This window comes from Helobdella robusta (assembly GCF_000326865.2).
Source record: "Helobdella robusta unplaced genomic scaffold HELROscaffold_23, whole genome shotgun sequence".
NCBI lineage: Eukaryota > Metazoa > Annelida > Clitellata > Rhynchobdellida > Glossiphoniidae > Helobdella > Helobdella robusta.
In genome coordinates this window covers 785,012-806,077 of record NW_008704216.1, presented here as the reverse complement: position 1 = coordinate 806,077, position 21,066 = coordinate 785,012, and the positions used below count along the sequence as shown (strand labels likewise).

At 32.4% G+C, this 21,066-nt stretch overlaps 3 protein-coding genes across 3 annotated transcripts; 2 read left to right on the top strand and 1 right to left on the bottom strand.

Annotated features, from left to right (window-relative positions):
• Positions 1–1,990: 1,990 nt before the first annotated feature.
• On the bottom strand, positions 1,991–6,076 carry HELRODRAFT_78636 (hypothetical protein; the record flags this gene model as incomplete). The annotated part of the gene is made up of 11 exons (XM_009018914.1): positions 1,991–2,216; positions 2,412–2,483; positions 2,905–2,976; positions 3,142–3,252; positions 3,438–3,508; positions 3,625–3,709; positions 3,956–4,034; positions 4,335–4,431; positions 4,945–5,078; positions 5,476–5,533; positions 5,942–6,076. 11 exons carry the CDS (start codon positions 6,074–6,076, stop codon positions 1,991–1,993), a joined length of 1,140 nt encoding a protein of 379 aa, XP_009017162.1.
• Positions 6,077–6,639: 563 nt separating this feature from the next.
• HELRODRAFT_99479 (hypothetical protein) lies at positions 6,640–14,063 on the top strand. Its single transcript, XM_009018913.1, has 19 exons — positions 6,640–6,675; positions 6,877–6,984; positions 7,139–7,189; positions 7,336–7,541; positions 7,808–7,836; positions 8,191–8,390; positions 8,654–8,679; positions 9,085–9,237; positions 9,635–9,752; positions 9,928–10,049; positions 10,333–10,452; positions 10,736–10,819; positions 11,337–11,452; positions 11,645–11,772; positions 11,983–12,096; positions 12,535–12,637; positions 13,209–13,308; positions 13,530–13,742; positions 13,837–14,063. The coding sequence occupies exons 2-18, from the start codon at positions 6,882–6,884 to the stop codon at positions 13,731–13,733; spliced, it is 1,977 nt and encodes a 658-aa protein (XP_009017161.1). The 5' UTR covers positions 6,640–6,675; positions 6,877–6,881; the 3' UTR covers positions 13,734–13,742; positions 13,837–14,063.
• A 943-nt stretch (positions 14,064–15,006) lies between these two features.
• On the top strand, positions 15,007–20,482 carry HELRODRAFT_156952 (hypothetical protein; the record flags this gene model as incomplete). The annotated part of the gene is made up of 7 exons (XM_009018912.1): positions 15,007–15,018; positions 18,340–18,378; positions 18,723–18,845; positions 19,044–19,184; positions 19,367–19,410; positions 19,608–19,851; positions 20,273–20,482. The coding sequence occupies 7 exons, from the start codon at positions 15,007–15,009 to the stop codon at positions 20,480–20,482; spliced, it is 813 nt and encodes a 270-aa protein (XP_009017160.1).
• Between the last annotated feature and the right edge of the window lie 584 nt (positions 20,483–21,066).

Sequence of the window (21,066 nt, the reverse complement as noted above, 5' to 3'; positions counted from 1 at the left end):
AGGTTTCTTTATTGACTGGTCATCTTCTTTGGTCTCCTTTTCTTCATCGATAGCATCATATTCTTCTTTGTCACTATTTACGATGCTAGTTTTTATTACTTCTTTGTTTTCGTTGTTGGTTAAGCGCCGGGTTGGAAGTGAGGTTGTCATTTTTTGTTTAGTGAGAAAAATCGAAAAAACGAACTACAAACATATTAACGCCAAACATTCGGTAGAATATTGTAAAAATATATATATATATATATGTATATATATATATATATATATATATATATATGTATGTAATCAATATGGGACGATTCCAAACAGATATTCATGCAAATAAAACGAAAATACGAACGAACTAATGAATGTAGAACAATGAACGAACGATTAACTTTGTTCGTATGAACGAACGAATGAATGAATAAATAAAAAAGTTTACATCAATACATATAGGATATATATAGATATATATAATTACTGTGATATTTTTTTAAAAGGAGAAAAAAAACAAACAAGATTACTTTATTTATAACTTATTATTACAATAATAAATGATAATTATTATTTTCCGCACTAAGAGTTAAAACGATACGTTCGACTTCAAAAAAACTTCCCAATACTTTACATTCATACATCCATTCATTTATTTTCTTTATTCATTTATTTATGCATGCATACATCCGTTCATCCATTCTTTTATCCATCCATTCATTCTTTCGTTCATCAAGTGATTTTTGTTCATACCGTAAATTTTGAAATATAATCGAGGGTGGTATATAAATAAAATGATATAAGTGACGTATTGATTCTTAAAGATAACAATAAATTCATTAATAACATTAATCAAATTAATAATTAAAGATAAATGATATATACATACATATGTTGTATCCATTTTTGTATGTGTGAATGTACTGGTTTGTATGTGTGAATGTACGTGTTTGTATGCTTTTCGTGTACTATATATGCAAGAATGAATTATATATGTATGTATGCATGCTTGTGAATATGTACATGTGTATGAATGTGTCTGTTTCCATGTATGTATGTATCTGTGTATGTATATGTGTTTTTATCGGTCTATCAGTTACTCGATTCATAAATTAACAATAAATCAAACTTTTAAACCACTAATCGGTAAACTAGCAAATTCATTTTTCAATCAATCATTCAACCAATCATTCAATCAATCGTTTAATCGATCAACTAACCATCCAATTAGGAAAGTAATTCACAAACTCTTCCAATTTGGCAACTAACATCCAAAACCGATCATTCAATCCATTACACAGACCGCCAGCAAACAATCAATCGATCAGTCAGTCAACTAATCAATCAATACGTTAATCAATCAACTTTTATTTATTCTTCTGTTTTCTGGACTTTACAAATCCATTCTTGTCTAGCTGTTGCTCATCTCCTAGCAGCTGCTCATCTGAATCTGTTGTTGTTTGTTTGTTTGTCTGTTTTTTTTTGTTTGTCTGTTTGTTGTCGTTATTTTTTTTTTTGATGTCGTTGCGATAAAGAAAGAGAGAGAGATGGAGAAGAGAAAGAAAGGGAGAAGATTTAAAAAAAGAATAAAAAATGAGAGATTCGTAATGAAAGACATAGATCAAGCGGACAAACAATAATAACGACGCTAATTATGACATAATAATGACTCTAATTATGACAAAGAACTAAAATGGGGCAGACGACGATGAGGAAGATAGAAACCCTCGGAAGGGAAAATGAATTGATGGCAAAGAGGTATGATCATACTATGAGAAGATAGATAAAACATGACAGAGTAGGTAGACATGGGCATCTGGCAACAATGGAGAAATAGAGAAGTGATAGTTAATAACAAAGAGTTGAAAAAAAATGATGGATAGGTATAAAAATTGGTAAAATGCAACAACAACGACGACGATGATGATGATGATTACAACAACAATGATGCTGCTGATGATGATTACAACAACAACAATGATGATGATGATTACAAACACACAACAAATTCGACTCAACAACAACAACAACAACCTTTTTTCTTCTGCTTCTTGCCACTGCCCGGAACTGGAGAGGACGAAGAGGAAGAAGATGGGGCCTGCTTCTTGCCGGACGCTGTACCAGCTGATTGACTCTGAGGGGAGATGTCCTTTTTCTCACGGAACCTCCTCAGATGGAAGGTAATGAAGTTCCACATTATGTATGCCTGCAACAGGAACAAGGCAACCAGGCAGTTAACTCTATCGAGGAAAAATATCAATAATAATAACAATGATGATGAGAATAAGAATAATATTGATGATTATATTAGGGGTAAGAATAATAATCATGACAATAATAATAATGAAGAGAATAAGAAAAATATTAATAATTATATCAGTGGTAAAAATAATTACCATAATAATAATAATAATAATAATGATGACAATGATCACCTTATGAAGAAGGTGTTGAAGTTACCAGTCGACCAATCAACGACGTGGACACTGGTCTTCGACAGTCCGTACCTAAATGGAGAAATGTGATTCGCCAGTTGGAAAATGTGGCGACGAATGATTGGTCGGTTAGAGAATGTAAGAAGAAATATGATTAGTTAATTAGAAAATGTATGAAAAATTATGACTGGTCAGTTGAGAAGAAGTATGTGTGGGTGAAGTATGATTGGCTAGTTGAAAAACTTGAATATATATATGATTGTTTGGTGATTAAATGTGAATGAATATTATTATTCAGCAATGAAAATTTATGAATGAACATGATTGGTCAGTCTGGAAACGTACGTTTGCATGGAGAAATGTGATTGATCAAAAAGAAAATGAATGAATTTATGGAAGGATAAATTCAAATTCATTATGGAAGGATATCAGTTATTCAATCAATCAATCATTCATTCAATCATTTAATTAGTGAATCATTCAACCAACTAACCAAAGAGTTAGTATGGAGAGAGTGATGGTTGCCAATCGAGTGACTACAAACGCAACATTCCAAACTTTGAAGCTGTTCAATCAAAAATAAGATATCAATAATAATACAAATAATAATAATAATAATAATAATTGTTATTATGATGAAATTTATCATACATATATGAAATAGAGATAAATAAACAAGTTGAGATAGAAAAACACAAAATAACAAAAAATAAATAAAAATAACCCTGACCCGCTATTGGCCAGGCTCTCCTTCTCAGCAAAGTAGAGAAGCCTTGATAGGTGGAAGAGAAATTCAGCAGTGTAATGTATCGTGAGCAGCAGTAGGCCAAGCAGCGACAGGCTAAACATGATTGGATGAAAATGAGATTATTAATAATGTCAGTAAGAGGAGCTATGAATAACTTTGCATAAACCACAGTTACACACATACAAACGCACACACACACATAGACATATATATATATATATATACATCCATACAAACACACAAACAGAACAGATGTAAAAAAAAACTTTAAAGCTAACTTGAGGATATAGCATACAGTGATGAATGTCAGGTATATTGTGTAGTACTGCAAACGTTGTACTATTTCCTCCTGGGACATTTTAATAAGGTGACACAATTACATACTATTAATAGTTTAAACTCAATTAGGTGACCCAATTACATACCATTATTAATAGTATAAACTCAACTGAGTGAACTGCTGACCTTTTTGACCTTTTGAAAGTAGAGCTCGGGGTAGCAGTGCACCCAGTGGGATATTTGCAAGATGAAGTATAACTTGACCCAGAAACTAATTGGGTCAATTAATATTTATCATTAAACATTGTCTTTCTTATCATCATCACCATCATTAAACAGAAAATGCAAGCACTTAATAGGCAACTAACATACAAAAACAAGCAAACAACGACGCTAACAACAAATAATAAAACAAACACAACTAACATACATACAACACTGCCAGAAAACAAACATACAAAAACAAACAAACAAACAATCAATAAAACAAACCAACCAATAAACAAATAACACTAACGACATATATAGATGGGGGTAAGCATCCCACAGTCCGCTGATACGACTCAAATAATCCTCTTTGATCAGTATATAGTAACCTGTGCAATAAGCAGTAACATTATTATAGTAGGTAATATAGTATCAGTAGTAACATATGATAATGGACTAATATAGTAATAGATAGAGTAGAGGAGTGTAAACACAGTAAAACAAACACAGTATCAAGTAATATGTAAACTTTCAAGCAAGCAGTGAAATGTAATACACAAAGTATCAAGATTATAACATGTATAAATGTATTGTTTTTGTGTGTATATCAATGTATGTAACAGCAACACGTGTAGCTGTAGTAATGTGTGGCAGCAGCAGCAGTGGCAACCACACACACAGAAAGTAACCTGTTACAGCAGAAGCAGCGTAGAAGACCAGGAGCTGGCCAGATTCATTGAACTTGCTGTGCTTCAACTTCGACAGATGCATTCGTCTGTTCAGTTTCTACAAATCAGTGAGTTAGGAAGGTGAAAAATTTTTTTCAAGAACTATGGGATTAAAAAAATACTAGATAAGAGAATGATTAAGCTTCAGTAAATGGTGAATGAATATGAATGTAACAGCAGTAGTAATGTGTTGTGTGTGCGCGCGTGTGTGTGTGTGTGCGCAGTAGATTGTGGCTTATTGGTGGGAAATTGAGGATTGAGTTATTTAAAATTTTGGGAATACAGGAATATGGAGGAAAAAAAAATTTATCACTATGTTCTAATGTAATCAATATGTGAATGAACAAATGAATAAATAGAGGTTATAACCAAATATGTATTATCATTGTAGAACCATCGAATGTATCAACAAACGTCACAATACCATCAATGACAATTAGTTAGTTAGAGCTATAAATAAACAAAACTAAAAATGACAATAAACATCAATTAATGATCATCCAATCAATGATTAACTAAATTAACATACTAATTATCATAATTAATTAATTAATTAGTAATAAACACTAACATCAAGTATGTACTCCTGGATGACAGCATGTGCAACTATGCAGATGAGGGTGTAAAAGAAGATAGTGAAGATATCTTTGAGGCCATTCGTATAAGTGAGAGAGTGAGGTGGCAGGAGAGGGGGTATTTTATCCACTGATGCTAGAGTTTAAAGTATTGAAATGTATATATGTTCGCATGTGGTAATGCTCATAAATAAATAAATATATATATATATATCTGTGTGTGTGTGTTTGTTTATTTATGTATGTATGTGTTTGCAGGGTTCGAATTGATGGGAGGTTTTACCCCACCTACCTCCAAAATAAGACCCTCCACCTTTCATTTAATTTTAATGTTGGCCTTACATTCAAAACTTCACCCGCCCATTCTTATGACCCCCGTACTTCTTTTTTCACAATTCGAACACTGTGTGTTTGTTTCTATTTTAACATGATACGTTTAAATTAGATAAAACTGTATGTATATATATACATTATATACAATTTATATGTCAAACATTACAAATGAAAGCCATAGCAACCATCCTCACCATTCAAAGTGACATTGTGTTGTAGAGCAATAAAAACTATGGCTAGTGGACTTGAAGACTGTAAAGTCAAAATAAAATTAATTTAGAAAATTAATTTTAATTTAGTAATCTAATTTATTCACTATATTATTATTAGTAGATCAAAATTTTTCATAATATTATCTATATTTTTACTTTTATGTAAATTTTAAAATTGATATTATTCTAATGTGAAATTATGGTCTAATTTAAATATATTTTAGCTATATCTGTTAAAATGCAATTGTTAATTAAGTCTCATGTTTTTTTTTTCAAAATTAAATTAAATTAACGTAACATATGGGAGAACATGTGATTGAAAATTATATAAAAAAAACAATTTAAGATCAAATCAGGAGCTAAAAATTCACTGATCATAATTCTATTGACCAGATTTTCATACTAAATAACTAATTTAACTTGAGTAAACTTGAAATAAAATACAAACCTCGAAGAACAATCCTGAAACAGCAATCATGGCCAAGCAGGAGACGATGTCCCCATGATTCTGAATGATGAATTCGTGGCTAAAAATTGGCGGATTTTTCGCATTCTTTTTACCTCGAGCTATTGGCGGGACCATGATTCAATAAAAGTTCACTGTCGTCCTAATTCCTAACAAATCAGTGAGAACACGACACAGCAGACTTCAGTACTGATAAGAAACCGGTTTGATAATTTGATAAAAACTTATTTTGAAAAATAAAATGACCAAAAACCAAATCAAAAATTCTGATTAAAACCAATTGTTAAAAATCAAAAAATAAATTTTAAGCAAGAAGAAAACACACTTTAAAAGGCAGAAACTTGCTAGTTAAAAACTGTAGATGTAACATCCGCTTTCCAAAAAGTAAGTAAGCAAGTCTGTAAGAAAGCTTTTGAGTCACACTGATTTTATACCTGTCAATTTGTATCAATTGACAGATTTCTTTTTTAAATTGAATAGAAATTTTAATGCACATATTTTGAATACATTTTTTTAAATAATAAATTTTATTCAAACGACTCAAAAAGGTAATTTTAAGCCATAAAACACATTTTTATTAAAAAGGTTTACTTTTAAATTGCGACGTGGTATTAAATAATTCCACTTTTAAATTTTTTACGTCTTGACTTTAGTTCAATGTTTATTTAGAGTCTGTGGGATTTTTTTTGTTTGACATACCTGGTAAAAACAATGTCGCAATTTTTGTTCTAATATTTAAATTTCAATGATATTCGTGTAGATCATTTTAAAGTTAATTATTCAATTTTGAATTCGTTGATAATTTGATTGATTGATTATAATATTTATAATTTTATAAATTTATATTTTATAATTATTATACATTTTTCCCTAATTTAATTATAAAATAATAAATTAATTAATTAATCTAAAATTAGGCACGATGGGGTGTTGTAGCACAAACGTTCGAGTCAGGAATTGGTTTCTGGTCGGGATCAGCACAGTTTACCTAATAGCATTTGTCTCACTTTTTGTTCAAATTCCAGGTAAAATTAATTAAATGACAATTTTAAATTGTTTTTTTTAAGAATCCCTTTCATGTTTTTTGTTTGAAATGTCATCATAGAAAATATAATTTATATTTAGTTTATTAATGCAACACATAAATTGTTATAAATATTTAATATTATAACTATGAAGGTTTGTATGGAGACAGAGGTATTTTACCAGCTCACTTGGCTCTGCAAAAGAGTAATCTTTTCAATTTTTCAAAATGGTTTTTTTTTATATCAAAGTTTTTTAATTTAGTTTAGTAAAAGTTGATTTATTAATGAATTTAACCTCAATTAGCTTTGCATTTTATTTTTAACTTTAAAAAACCTATTTTTTCTCAAAAGACTTGAAGACCCTCGAGGAAATCACATCTACCCAGCCATCACTGCTCCACATTTTGCCCAAACTGGGGATAAATGGAGTCGAATTAGGGTTCAACATCATCTGTTTATTTGGAATCATTCTCTCATTTTTAGCATTTACAAGTGAATGCTGTAGAAACTCATTGGTTTTTGGTACTCTCTGGATATGCTACCAATCCCTTTTTCAAGTAAGTAACATGTGTGTGTGTGTGTGTGTGTCTAAACATGTGTGTGTTTGTATGCATACGTCTGTGTACGTGTGTGTTTGTGTGTGTGCACACCATTAATAATGATTATTGCACAAATATTCTATTGCAAGTATTATAATAATCATTTTTAGCAGAAGATGTGGTGATAACAATGATGATGTTGTTGATGGCTGGGATGATGATGGCATTTAATCCTCGATGATAATGATGATCTGCAAACCTTAAATGTGATTTTTTCACAATAGGTTGGACAAACATTCCTCTGGTTTCAATGGTAGTTTTTTTTAAATTCTCATTCAAAAAATGTAATTTGTAAGGCTCTCTCTTTTTTTTCAATTTCTCTTTCTCTCTTTTTTCTCAATTCTCTCTCTTTTTCTTTCTCTCTCTTTTTCTCAATCTCTCTCTCTTTTTTTCTCAATCTCTCTCTCTCTCTTTTCTTTCAATCATCTCTCTCTTTTTTCTCAATCTCTCTCTCTTTTCTTTCAATCTCTCTCTCTTTTCTTTCAATCTCTCTCTTTTTTCTCAATCTTTCTCTTCTCTCTCTCTCTCTCTCTCTCTCTCTCTCTCTCTCTCTCTCTCTCTCTCTCTCTATTTTCTCAATCTCATTTCTTTTACCTTTGTCATCTAGGGATACATTATTATTGGAGTTGGGCTTCCTGACAATCTTCGTAGCCCCACTCAAATTGCTCTTCATTGACTTGCACGCCTTCTCGAAACAAATTGGTACAATCTCGTTTTGGCTCGTGAGGTGGTTGACATTCAGATTGATGTTCTCATCGGGTGTGGTCAAGTTGAATAGCCAGTGTCCAACATGGTGGGGTCTGACAGGTTAGTTGTGTTGTGTTTGTGTGTGTACGTGTGTGTGTGTGCGTGTACGTGTGTGTGTGTTGGTTGGTTTATTGATTTCGTAATTTTTCTAACTTTTGCTGTTGTGTGTTTTTCATCTGTGGAAATTATTTAATTAATCTTGCTAAAGATTCATTGAATTATGTATTTAATTATGTATCATGTCGTTATTTTTTACGAAATTTTTTTATTTTCTTGTATTTGAGAAAAATTATTAAAAAAAAATTTTTCTATCTCCAATCTAGCTATGACCTATCATTATGAATCACAGGTGAGTTCAGTTGGATACAAGTATTTTTTCTGTCTGCTTCTCTCTCTTTTTCTCCCTCTCTCTCTCTCTTTCTCTCTCTCTCTCTCTCTCTCTACTTTCTTTACTTTTTATCATATTCTTTCATGCATTGTTGAATTCATACACGTGTATGTACGCACACATGTGCAACAAAACAGCACACAAAACTACAAATAAAACACACATCTACAAACAGCACAAACACACAGTTACAAACACACACAATTACAACCAACACACACCCGCACGCACAACTACACAGGCGCACACACAACTACAAACAACACTACTACACACAACTATAAACAACACAAACGCCAACACCTATAAACAACACGCACACGCACACATGCACACACAAGTATACAAACATCTACAATTAAACAGTGCATCCCTACTCCACTGGCTTGGTACGCCCATCAGTTTCCTGTTTGGTTTCAGAAGGCCTCCACAGCCTCCGTGTTCATCATCCAGATCGTCACCTCCATCTTGTTTTTCTCTCCATTCAGAGCTCACAGGAACGCTTCGTTCTATTTGCAGGTTTAATTTTTTTTTGCTCTTACAAACTCGTACACACAAACAAACACACACACACACACACACACACACACATATATATATATATATATATATATATATATATATATATATATATATATATATACATATATATATATATATATACACATATATATATATATACGCATTTACAAACACATGCACGTACACACACACAAATCGGTAGGACCCTGCCATGTTTGAAAGCATTGACTGACTATCCTATCCTATCCTATCCTATCCCATCCTATCCTATCCTGACTTTCCTATTCAACTTGACTATCCTAACATCTAACTTAACTTAACTTGGCTAACTTAACATCAGCCTCTCAAGTACACACACACACACACACACACACATACGTTCACACACGCACAGAGCTTCCTCATGTTCGTTATCATCCTAACTGGCAACTACAACTTCTTTAACTGGGTCAGCATCGTCATGTGTCTGTCGCTCGTCGACGACCGTTTCCTCGCCTGCTGGTTCGGGCCAAGTCAAGGTCATTGCCAGGGTCAAGATCACTGCCAGGGTCAAGGTCACTGCCTCGATCATTGTCTGGTGAAGGGCAAAGGTGATTATTGGCCGTTGCGTTGCAGAGTTCTTCGTTGATAATTATTTCAATTATCACCATAGCTGTGAGAATATTATTTTTCATTTTTAATACGAAGATGGGTGCAAGACCCGAACTCTGTTACCAAAGATATTAAATATACTGATGAGGATCTCCACGATTGTCGTGCACGTCTGCGTCGTTGGGGCCGTGGTTTATATAGCACATCACTATTTCGGCGTGTCCATTCAGTTCAGTCCGTTTAGGATAAACTCGGAGATTAGTTAGTCTCGCTTTGCTCTTGTCCTCTAACCATTCTTTTCATCGTCATCTTCGTCGTCGTCATCATCTTATATTTATTTCATCATCAACATCAACGACATCATCTTAATCGTTACAATTACGTCTAATCATTACATTGCAATCATCGTCATCATAATCATCATCATGGTCGCAATCCTCATCATCCTCATCACCCTCATTATCATCATCATCCTCATCTTCATCATCATCATCATTAGAGTTCAGTTTGGAATCCTATCAAACCTTCCTACACCGATACGTTCCTGTGACCATCTGGGTAGCTGCTCTTTCACTCTTCTTCACTATTTTAAAGGCTCTTGGCAGGTCATTGATGATGATGGTGGTCGTGGTGGTGATGATGATGGTTGTGGTCGTTATCATCACTATTTTAAAGGCTCTTGGTGATGGTGGTGGTGATGATGGTGGTGGTGGTGGTGGTGGTGGTGATGGTTGGTTGTGGTCGTTATCGTCATCATCATAATCATCGTCATTTTCTCTTCCAATGATGATGATAATGAGGGTGGTGGTGGTGATGATGATGATGGTTGGTTGTGATCGTTATCATAATCATCATCATAATCGTAATCATCATCACCATGGCTATCAGATTGATACATGAAGAGAAGGGTCTTTTGAATAAGTTATTCAACATCATGTTCGTCCTGATGGTCAGTGTGTTTGCCGTCGTTACATTCTCCACTAGCCTGGTTCGTTTTTGATAATGATGACGATCATCATCATCATTATTATCATTATTCATATTATTATTATTATTATTGTTGTTGTTGTTATTATTATTGTTGTTGTTTTTATTAATACTAACTACGATGACGATGATGATGATGATGATATAGATTGTCTATCATTACTATCATCATTACTATCATCATCATCATCATCATCATCATGATGATGTCTATAATATAGAATGTCTATCATAATCATTACTATCATCATCATCATCATCATCATGATGTCTATAATATAGAATGTCTATCATAATCATTACTATCATCATCATCATCATCATGATGTCTTGATATAGAATGTCTATCATAATCATTACTATCATCATCATCATCATCATATCTTGATATAAAATGTCTATCATTATCATTACTATCATCATTACTATCATCATCATCATCATCATGATTTCTATGATATAGAATGTCTATCATTATCATTACTATCATCATTACTATCATCATCATCATCATTTAGGTTCCGTACACTGATATTGATAGAGGGACCCAAGAGAAGTTGCCCCGCAAGTTTATTGACTTGTACCAATCGACCAATAAAATTCATACCATTAATGCTTACGGGCTCTTCAGAAGGTTGATTGGTTGGCTGGCTGGTTTGTTGATTGGTCGGTCGGTCGGTTGGTTTTGATTGATTGGTTGGTTGATTGGTTAGTTGTCGTGTCGGTTAGTTAATTCGTTTTTGATTGGTTAGTTGAGTTTTTAAGTAAGTGAAGGTTGATTGATTGATTGATTGATTGATTGATTGATTGATTGATTGATTGACAGCATGACCGGTGTTGGAGGTCGTCTAGAGGTCATAGTTGAAGGTAGTAATGATCTTAAGGATGATGGCTGGAAGGAGTATTCATTTCTTTTCAAGCCCGGATATCTGGATAGGATGCTGCCTGTTGTTGGTTAGTTGTGACGACGATGATGGCGATGGTGATGATGAATATGATGATGATGATGATGACGACGATAGTGATGATGGTGATGGTGAATATGATCGATCAACAAAAGCGAAAGCAGTATTATCATCATCATCAACGACAACAGTATCGTAATCATCGCCACCACCATCATCATCACCACCATCATCATCACCATCATCCTCCACCCAACAGCCCCCCACCAGCCACGATTGGATTGGCAAATGTGGTTTGCTGCCCTCGGGAGTTTCCAGTACAACCCCTGGTTCTACCATACCATGTACAGGCTATTAAATAATCAAAAGGAAGGTGAGGTAGTGAGGGTAGTGATGGTTACGAGGATGCTAATAATGATGATGATGGTGACACACACACACACACCTACACACACACACACACATATTTGACACATTCACACCTATACACGCACATATTTGACACATACACACTTATACACACATATTTGACACATACACACTTACACACGCACATATTTGACACTTACACACCTATATACACACATATTTGACACATACACACTTATACACACACATATTCTACACATACACCTACACTCACACATATTTTACACATATACACCTACACTCACACATATTTGACACATACACACCTATACACTCACATATTTTACACATACACACCTATACACACTCATATTCTACACATACACACCGATACACGCATCCACACGACACACACACACACACACACTTACACACAACACAGTACTCGATCTTATCGACCACAATCCATTCGCAAGTGAACCACCGAAGTATATAAGGGCCCAACTATACAAATATCATTATACTTCTTGGAACGCCAGTACCAAGTTAGCTTGATGTGACTTGGTTGAAAAATTTATTAATTAACTTGCATATTTTGCTTCATTTTACTAACTAACATTAGCATATTTTGCTTCATTTAATGTCGGATCATTTTTTTCAACATCGCATTTATAAAACTTTTCAACTTTTCGGCAGCTTAACAGCCGAAAAACGTCTTTAAAAAAATGATTTTGAAATGTAGCTAACTTGTAGTTAACTAACTACCAGACAGTAAGTAGTTAGTCAGGAAGTGGTCTGTAATCACTTCCGTTGAAAGTAATTGAGAAAGTTACTAGCTATTTCTTTTTACAGTTGGTTAGCTAATTTTTGTGGGTAGTTAAAACATCACTATGCATTTTCGTATGTATCTGTATCACTGTACGTGAGTATGTACTGTACATGTGTAATCACAAATCATCTTAGTCATCCTTAAAAACCGTCGTCTTCATCATCATCTCTACGATGAATATCATTATTAATGTCATCTTAATCACAGTAACCATCATCATCTCACTAGTATCATCATCATCATCCTCATCTCACTAGTATCATTATCATCATCATCCTCCTTGCCAGGAATTGGTGGTATAGAGAGCACGTCAGAGAGTACATGCCGGCCATGTCATTGGCCACTGAACAACTCATCACCTACGTTAAACAACAGGGGCTTGATAAGGTAGATCGGCCTGTCGTTAGTGTAGTGGTCAAGGGAGTTGTCTCGCTGCTTCCGGTTGACTGTTGCGTGCAGTTGCCCTGGTTCAAACGCTGACTGGATCTGATTAATGATGAATATGATGAGGATGATGTGATGATGGCGAATTGTACATGTTATGCGATAGTTTGTCAAATTTATATTTTCAATAATAGTAATTAAAAATAATTTTCTTAATACTACAGAGTGATAGCAATTCTCACGGAAACAGCATATGCGTCCATCTCTTCAAATGCCTCCACGCCATAACTCCGCCAAGATACGGCTTCCACGTCTGTCTTGCATTCCTATTGGCTGGGATTCTCTCCCTGCTCTGGGATAGGTCAAAGGCTGGCCGAGATATCGACCAATCGCTGACGAGTTTGAACAAGAAGCCTAAGAAATCGTAAAATATCACGGTGTGGTTTATTTATCGTCGCCTTATAGTTCTTAATTTTATATTTTTATAATTTGAAAGTTAATTTTTATAACAAAAAAATTAATTTATCATAGAGCTGCTCAAATGGACCCTTTTTTTCTAGATCAAAGGAGCTATGATCGAATTAGTGTAAGGATCTAAGTTTCGTCATAACTTTGTACTGTGAATGCATGAAAGTATGAGAAGCTTAACGGTGGATTGTATTGTTGAAGATTACCCGATCAGTTTTTGACATTATGACGTTTGTTAAAATCTAAAAATATAACTCGATGAACTATTATAAACTCAATCTTCCCATCAATTGGCGTGTTAATGATTTTGTTAAGGAATTGTTATATATCCCTTTATATATATATATATATATATATATATATATATATATATATATATATATATATATATATATATATATCCATTAATCCATTCATTCATCCCAATGATGGTTTAAATTAATGTACGTTTCAATTGCATCGTTAATGCGCATAAACTGACGCTAACACTAAATGGATTGCTTGCTTGATTGACCTAGCATCAATAAAAATATCAATCAATCAATAAAAATAAATAAATAATAATAATTATATTTATAATCATCGTAGTATTCATTCACATCAAATTAAAAATAAAATAAAGTATATTAACATAATAGACGGAAACTGAAATATAACACAACCTATTGTTAATACTGTTGTGTCGGTGTGCTGGTGTATGCGAGTGTTATATATATATATATATATATATATATATATATATATATATATATATATATATATGCTGGTGAAAGACCATAATTAATGCAGTAATTTATGAAATCTACCAAATTTCTAGCTTCGGATAGTTTCCTGTTACATTTCTCAATATTTCTTACCAAATTCTTGTCGTCATTATTTATTTTATTAAGGTTAGAATAATATATAGCCTGTTTTTCTAACTTTAATAAATTAAATAATGGCAACCGAATTTGGTTGGGAATATTGAGAAATGTGACAAAAACTATCTCCAACGCTGGAAATTCGGTAGATTTTATAAATCATTGCACACACATATATATATATATATTATATATATATATATGTGTATTTATATATAGAGAGAGAGAGATAGAGAAGAGAGACTACTGAATTAATTACTTTATTTATCAACTTTAGTAATGAACGTGCGTACTTACAACACAGTTCCATATTATTGTCGCAAGAACCATTTTTGGAAAATTTTGGTTTTAAATGAGAAAAAATAACAATAAAATGGCAAATATTGTAAGAAATTATTAAATAATAAATGTTTTATTAAAATTAATAATTATAGCAAACAAATATTGCTATTTTATTTATAAAGTTTAATGGGTAAAACTTTAAAATATAAACTAAAACGGTCGCGATAAATTTTGTTTGAAGGATTTTTTAAACGACAAAGAATGATTTGTTAATGGCTGCTTGAGAATGCGTGTATTTGCAGTATTCATTTTATGAATGAATGAAAAAACGAATGAATGAATGGATGAATGAATTAATAGATGAAAGAATGGTTAGACGAGAGTATTCATTTCTGAATGAGTACACTAACGTATGACCTGACGAATACCTAAATGAATGAATGAATAAATTAGTTTAAGATGCAATACTGAAAACGTAAATCCATCAAAATCATCAAACAAAATCCAGCTTTAAAAAAGAAAACACGAAGCAAAACAAACTAGAAAATGAAAATTAAATGGAAAAATTGGTAAATTTTTTCAAAGAACAAAACTATACATTGGCATAACAATGCATAACAAATGAGATATAATTTAAAACGATATAAAACTTAAACGATTTATAGATATATATAACAATGGAATAATTAGATGAAATTATGTGTGTATGCATGTGTGTACGTCTTTGTGTATGTATGTTTGTGTATACGTATATATATATATATATATATATATATATATATATATATATATTATAAAATACATGAGTGACATGTAACTGTGAAGATATAAATGACTAGAACGGATAGTCGGTAGTAGTATTTGTAGTATTTACATACATCTATACATAAATACACATACATTTATACACACGTCGGTATTTGAATGTGCGTACGCATATTGTATAGCAGAAAAGATAGGAATTGATGCATATACATACAGTATATTATATATATATATATATATATATATATATATATATATATATATATATATATATATATATAATACCACTAACGCTAACAACACTTAAATGTTAAGTTATTAAATGCAATTCATTTAAACTTTAACGGAATAAAATGCAAGGTTTGAGAACAATTTACTAATGACATACAAACACACATTCCTAGTATTAATTATGCCATCTATAATTATTATTATAGATAAATATTATAATATATTATCGATATAATATATATATTTATATATTTATTTGTGATCTTTGTCGTAACCAAAGATTTTTAAAAAATTCTTAAGTGCGAAAATGTAGAAATTATTACGGATTATTTTTTTTATGTGTTTTTACTTCATTACTAGATGTGGCTACGATTATGTTACTGCTTAAGAAATTAAAAGTAATTACTAGCATATGCATGTATGTATAGTTCACCATACTATTTGTAACCTATATAAAAAGTGAAAGTTTTATCAACCTAACTGTCAATCAATCATTCAATCAATCAACCAATCAATCAATTCATTCATCAAACAATTAACCACCCATCAAACAATCATTCAATCAAACACTCAATCAATCATCCATACTCTCTTCTTCCTCTATTTTATTTTTAGGTTTTAAAAATTCTGTCCGTCCTGAACAGTCCCCAGTGCCATATTCACTGGCGTCTGCATCATTTTCTATGTTGGCGGCCAGCAGTGAGAGCATGGATTGTCTTTCATCACCCGTGTTGATGCTTTGAGCAATGGAAGAACCGGAACTAATTGGCTCTAAGCGATTTGATTCTGAATTCCAATTCATTCCTATCTCTGTGTTCCAGAAATTTCCGTTCCTACTTCTCGAAAGTGTTGAGGAAATGGAAGAAGATGGACATGATGTGTGCTTCGAGTCTGAACACTCTGAAATATCAACGTCGGCCAGCACATCTCCGCTGTCACATGGTGTGAACTGGTTAGATGAAATCTCTGATACTGGAGTACTTTCTTCTAACTTAGAAGCTGAAACAAATCTTGAACATAAGAACATTGGCTGTAAGATGGCTGCCAAACCTGAGTTCACAATTTCTTTCTGACTGGCTAACAACAAACTTGTTCTTGAAAGATTTAATTTTCTGTGACTTATGGTAGATTGGTCTAAATCATTCTCCCCGACTAACGATGAACAGAATCGTTTTGACGATCGGGGACTCAAGCATGGTGAAACAGGCATGGACTGAACATTCCTCCAGCATTCTTTTAAATCCTCCCCACAGGCAACACTTGAAGTGGCGCTAGAGTTATATTTAATTTCTGGTTCATTCTTTGGAGTTGACGGGTAAAAACTTTGCGGTCTTCTTCTCACGTTTGAAGCTATTGAGTATCTTCTCTTGCCGGCCAGGCGATTTGACGACGAAACGACCGACTCATATAATGACTGTTTCATCACTTCTGATGTTATCATTTTCGAATTTGTTGCATCTCTCATTGACATTAACTTCATAGGGTCCAAAATGTTATTGGGTGTCACTGACAAAAAAAAATTATTATAGTACTATTACTATTTTTGGAATTTGAATATAAATGAAGATTACTTTAGTAAGCTTTATTTTTAGTGATCAGTTTTTTATTAATTGAACATTCTAAATCTGTAAATTTAATAAAAAAATCATATGAAAATAATTAATATAATCAGCTGATTTTTTGAAGCAAATTGAATAGTTTCAAACAAATTTATGAAGATGATGATGGTTATGTTAACCAGCAAAAGCTCCAGATAGATTGTTTCTGGACCCAGAAAGTTGTTCTCTTGAGCTGACCAAAACGTTATTTCTTGACGATTGAAATGGCGATTTAAAATAACTTTGAAACATTTTAAAATTAATTAAAATTATGAAATGAATTTTTAGTTTATTTTAGAAAAAATTAGCTTGTTAGGTTTTGTGAGGTTGTTATGAATGTAAATCAATTTTTCACGGCATCTGTGAGGGTTTAAATTTAACTTCTTGAAGCAAAAATACAAATTTCCCATTCACTAACTAACTTTAATTCTAATTTAATGTTAATCTCAATTCAATCATCAAATCAGGCGAATTTTCGTGCAATGCAAATGAACAGAGCAACAGTATTCGTAAGTAAGTTTAGTCAGTAGCATTATCATTGGAAAAATTGCTTTCTTTACTGATGAATACCTAATTTAATATACAATTTTTGACTGAAAAAATAAAGTTTTACAACAATTCAAGTGTGAAAATAATGAGTTACAAAATTTAGTTGAGCGTGTAACTTTTAAACTTAGTGTTTCATTCAAAAGTTTACTTTTAACCTTTCTCGTAAACGTCGTATATCCGGTTAATTTGTCTGTAACGATGAATTAAGATCTCGGTTTGATATATATTTTATAAACAAAGTTGTCGGAAAAAGTTGTTGGTCTACAAAAATGTTTGAAAAGAATCAATTAGTGAATAAAGCAGAAGATGTTATGGATCAGGTTAGATGGAAAAAATGCTTTAGATTTTAAACTTATTTTTTAAATAATATAATAAATTATATAATAAATTAATCAATTTTAATTCTTAATCATAATTAATTAATTTAATTTCTAACTTTACTTTTTGTCGTCTGCTTTGTAGTACAAAGTTTGTATGTAGGTGTGTATGTTTTATATGTGTGGTGCATATATTTATATGACAATCTAGTATAATTCTATATTCTATTATCACTCATTCAATCAAGTTTGTTAAAAGTTAAAAAATTAAATTAAAATTTAATCTAAAACTATTCAGAATTGGTTTAATTTAATGATGATTTAATCAAATTTCACTTTTAAACAAGGTCCTTCGGCATGGTAAACACATCCTTCCCCACATAGCTCGGCTGTTCATAATTGGTACATTCATAGAGGATGGCTTTAGGATGTACGTTCAATGGGGAGAACAAAGAGACTTTATGAATGATGTTTGCATATTTTTTATTTATTTATAATTAATAATTTCATTATTATAATTATGAAAATTATGATTATTATCATCATTATTTTGTTTAAATTTAATGGTTACTCATCTAATTATAGTTACAGATTTCAGTATTATTAGTTCATTCATTTCTATTGTATTTTTGTTATTATTTAAAAATGTAATATAATTTTTCTTAAAGACATGGGGCTGTGGTTACTATCTGGCATCTTTTTTCGTTCTCTACAATCTGTTCGGCCAGTTAGGCGGATGTGTCCTGATACTGATAAGGAAATTCGTCGAAATCGCTTGCATAGACTTATTTCTCATTATATTATTGCAGGTTAGGAGGTGGTGGTGGTGAGAGTTTTGGGAAAATTATTTCATTATCAGTAACAATCATTATTAATAATTTTATCAAATAACAACAGTAATTGTAATATTATTATTATTATGAATTTTATATTATTATTATGAATTTCATATTATTATTATTATGAATTTTATATTATTATTATTTTTCAGTCAGTCGCTTACTCTGCACTGTGGGACTTGAAGTTTTTTCTCAAGTAAACTTAGATTTATTATTATTGCTGTAATCGTTCATTCATTCAAAATTTGCACTACCAAATTGTTAACATTTTCATTAAAAAACACCACAAATAAGCTTTCATTCATGCACTCATTCAGTTATTTCCTCATTCATTCATTCATTCATTCATTCAATCACTCATTAATTTATTCTTCCCATCATTCGTTCATTCAGAAATCTTGCCCTGGCTGGTGGCATAGTATTATTGTGGGCTGAGAGCAAATCAGAGGGGCACAGTTTATTTGCAGGCCTGCCATCAGCCGGCGTCGATCGCCCTAAAACCTACATGCAGTTGGGTGGGCGGGTGTTGTTAGTGTGCATGTGTCTCACACTGCTTAGGTTTGAATTCGTCTGGCTCCAGGTCGTTCAAAATGTCGTCGCTATTGCCTTGGTCTTTTTCATTGCAGTTGGTTATAAGGTTGGTTGGTTGGTTGGTTGGTTGGTTGGTTGGTTGGTTGGTTGGTTGGTTGGTTGGTTGGTTGGTTGGTTGGTTGGTTGGTTGGTTGGTTGGTTGGTTGGTTGGTTGGTTGGTTGGTTGGTTGGTTGGTTGGTTGGTTGGTTGGTTGGTTGGTTGGTTGGTTGGTTGGTTGGTTGGTTGGATGGTTGGTTGGTTGGTTGGATGGTTGGTTGGTTGGTTGGTTGGTTGGTTGGTTGGTTGGTTGGTTGGCTAACTTACATCACCTAACTTATATGTTTGATGAAAACCTTAGCAGCAATATTCTTATATCAAAAACAACTACATCACCACTCAAACAACAACATCACAAACATGTATGTTTGTGATGTTGTTGTTTGAACATAGAAAACGTGAAAAATCTTCACACACACACACACAACAGACGAAACTAGCTTCCATGACGTTGGCCGTCTGGTTGATGGTACTGAACTGTTGGCTGAACGCCTGGTGGATGCTTCCGTCGACGAGTTACAGCAGAGATTTCCTAAAATACGATTTCTTCCAAACTCTCTCCGTAGTAGGAGGTTTACTTTTAGTTGTCGCCCTCGGCCCCGGGGGCTATAGCATGGACGAGCATAAGAAGAAATGGTAGTGATCGGGTATTTTTCGCGTTGGTTTTCTGATTAGTGATTCGAAGTTAGGGATTGGAGATGTGCTGATTTCATTGATCCTGTAGTTTGTTTATTTATTAATCTATGAAATGTGTTATAAGGAGTGATTGGTATTGTTTTATATTCAAGTTGGCTTTTGGTTGGGGATCAGGAAGTTGTGATGCTATTGGGTATGTTTTTTTCATCTTTTAAGATATTTGGTTTAAGATGAATGGATGGATTATGCTTGAAAATTGTAATATAGTTATTTATTATTTATTACAATGAGTATATCGTTTGGTTGACTTCATCAGTAAATATATATTATATGTATATATTATTTGTGTGTGCGTGTATGTGTGTGTGTGTGTGTACATGTATAAACATATATCAGTATACTCATTGATTTGATTGATTGATTCTTATACAATTAGTATGTTCGTTTATAATATTTTCATCATTATTATTATTTCTTAAACATTATTGATTGTAATCTATATATCTTCTGAGTTTATTTTTATATATATATATGTGTGTGTGTGTCAGTGTAAGTGTGCATGTTTGTATGTTTCTTTTGCCTGCGTAT

Coding starts and splice junctions, on each gene's coding strand:
- HELRODRAFT_99479 (XM_009018913.1), top strand. CDS start 6,882: ATGGGGTGTTGTAGCACAAACGTTCGAGTCAGGAATTGGTTTCTGGTC. Junction 7,190..7,335: donor TCACTTGGCTCTGCAAAAGA/GTAATCTTTTCA, acceptor TTTTCTCAAAAG/ACTTGAAGACCCTCGAGGAA. Junction 13,309..13,529: donor AACAACAGGGGCTTGATAAG/GTAGATCGGCCT, acceptor TTAATACTACAG/AGTGATAGCAATTCTCACGG.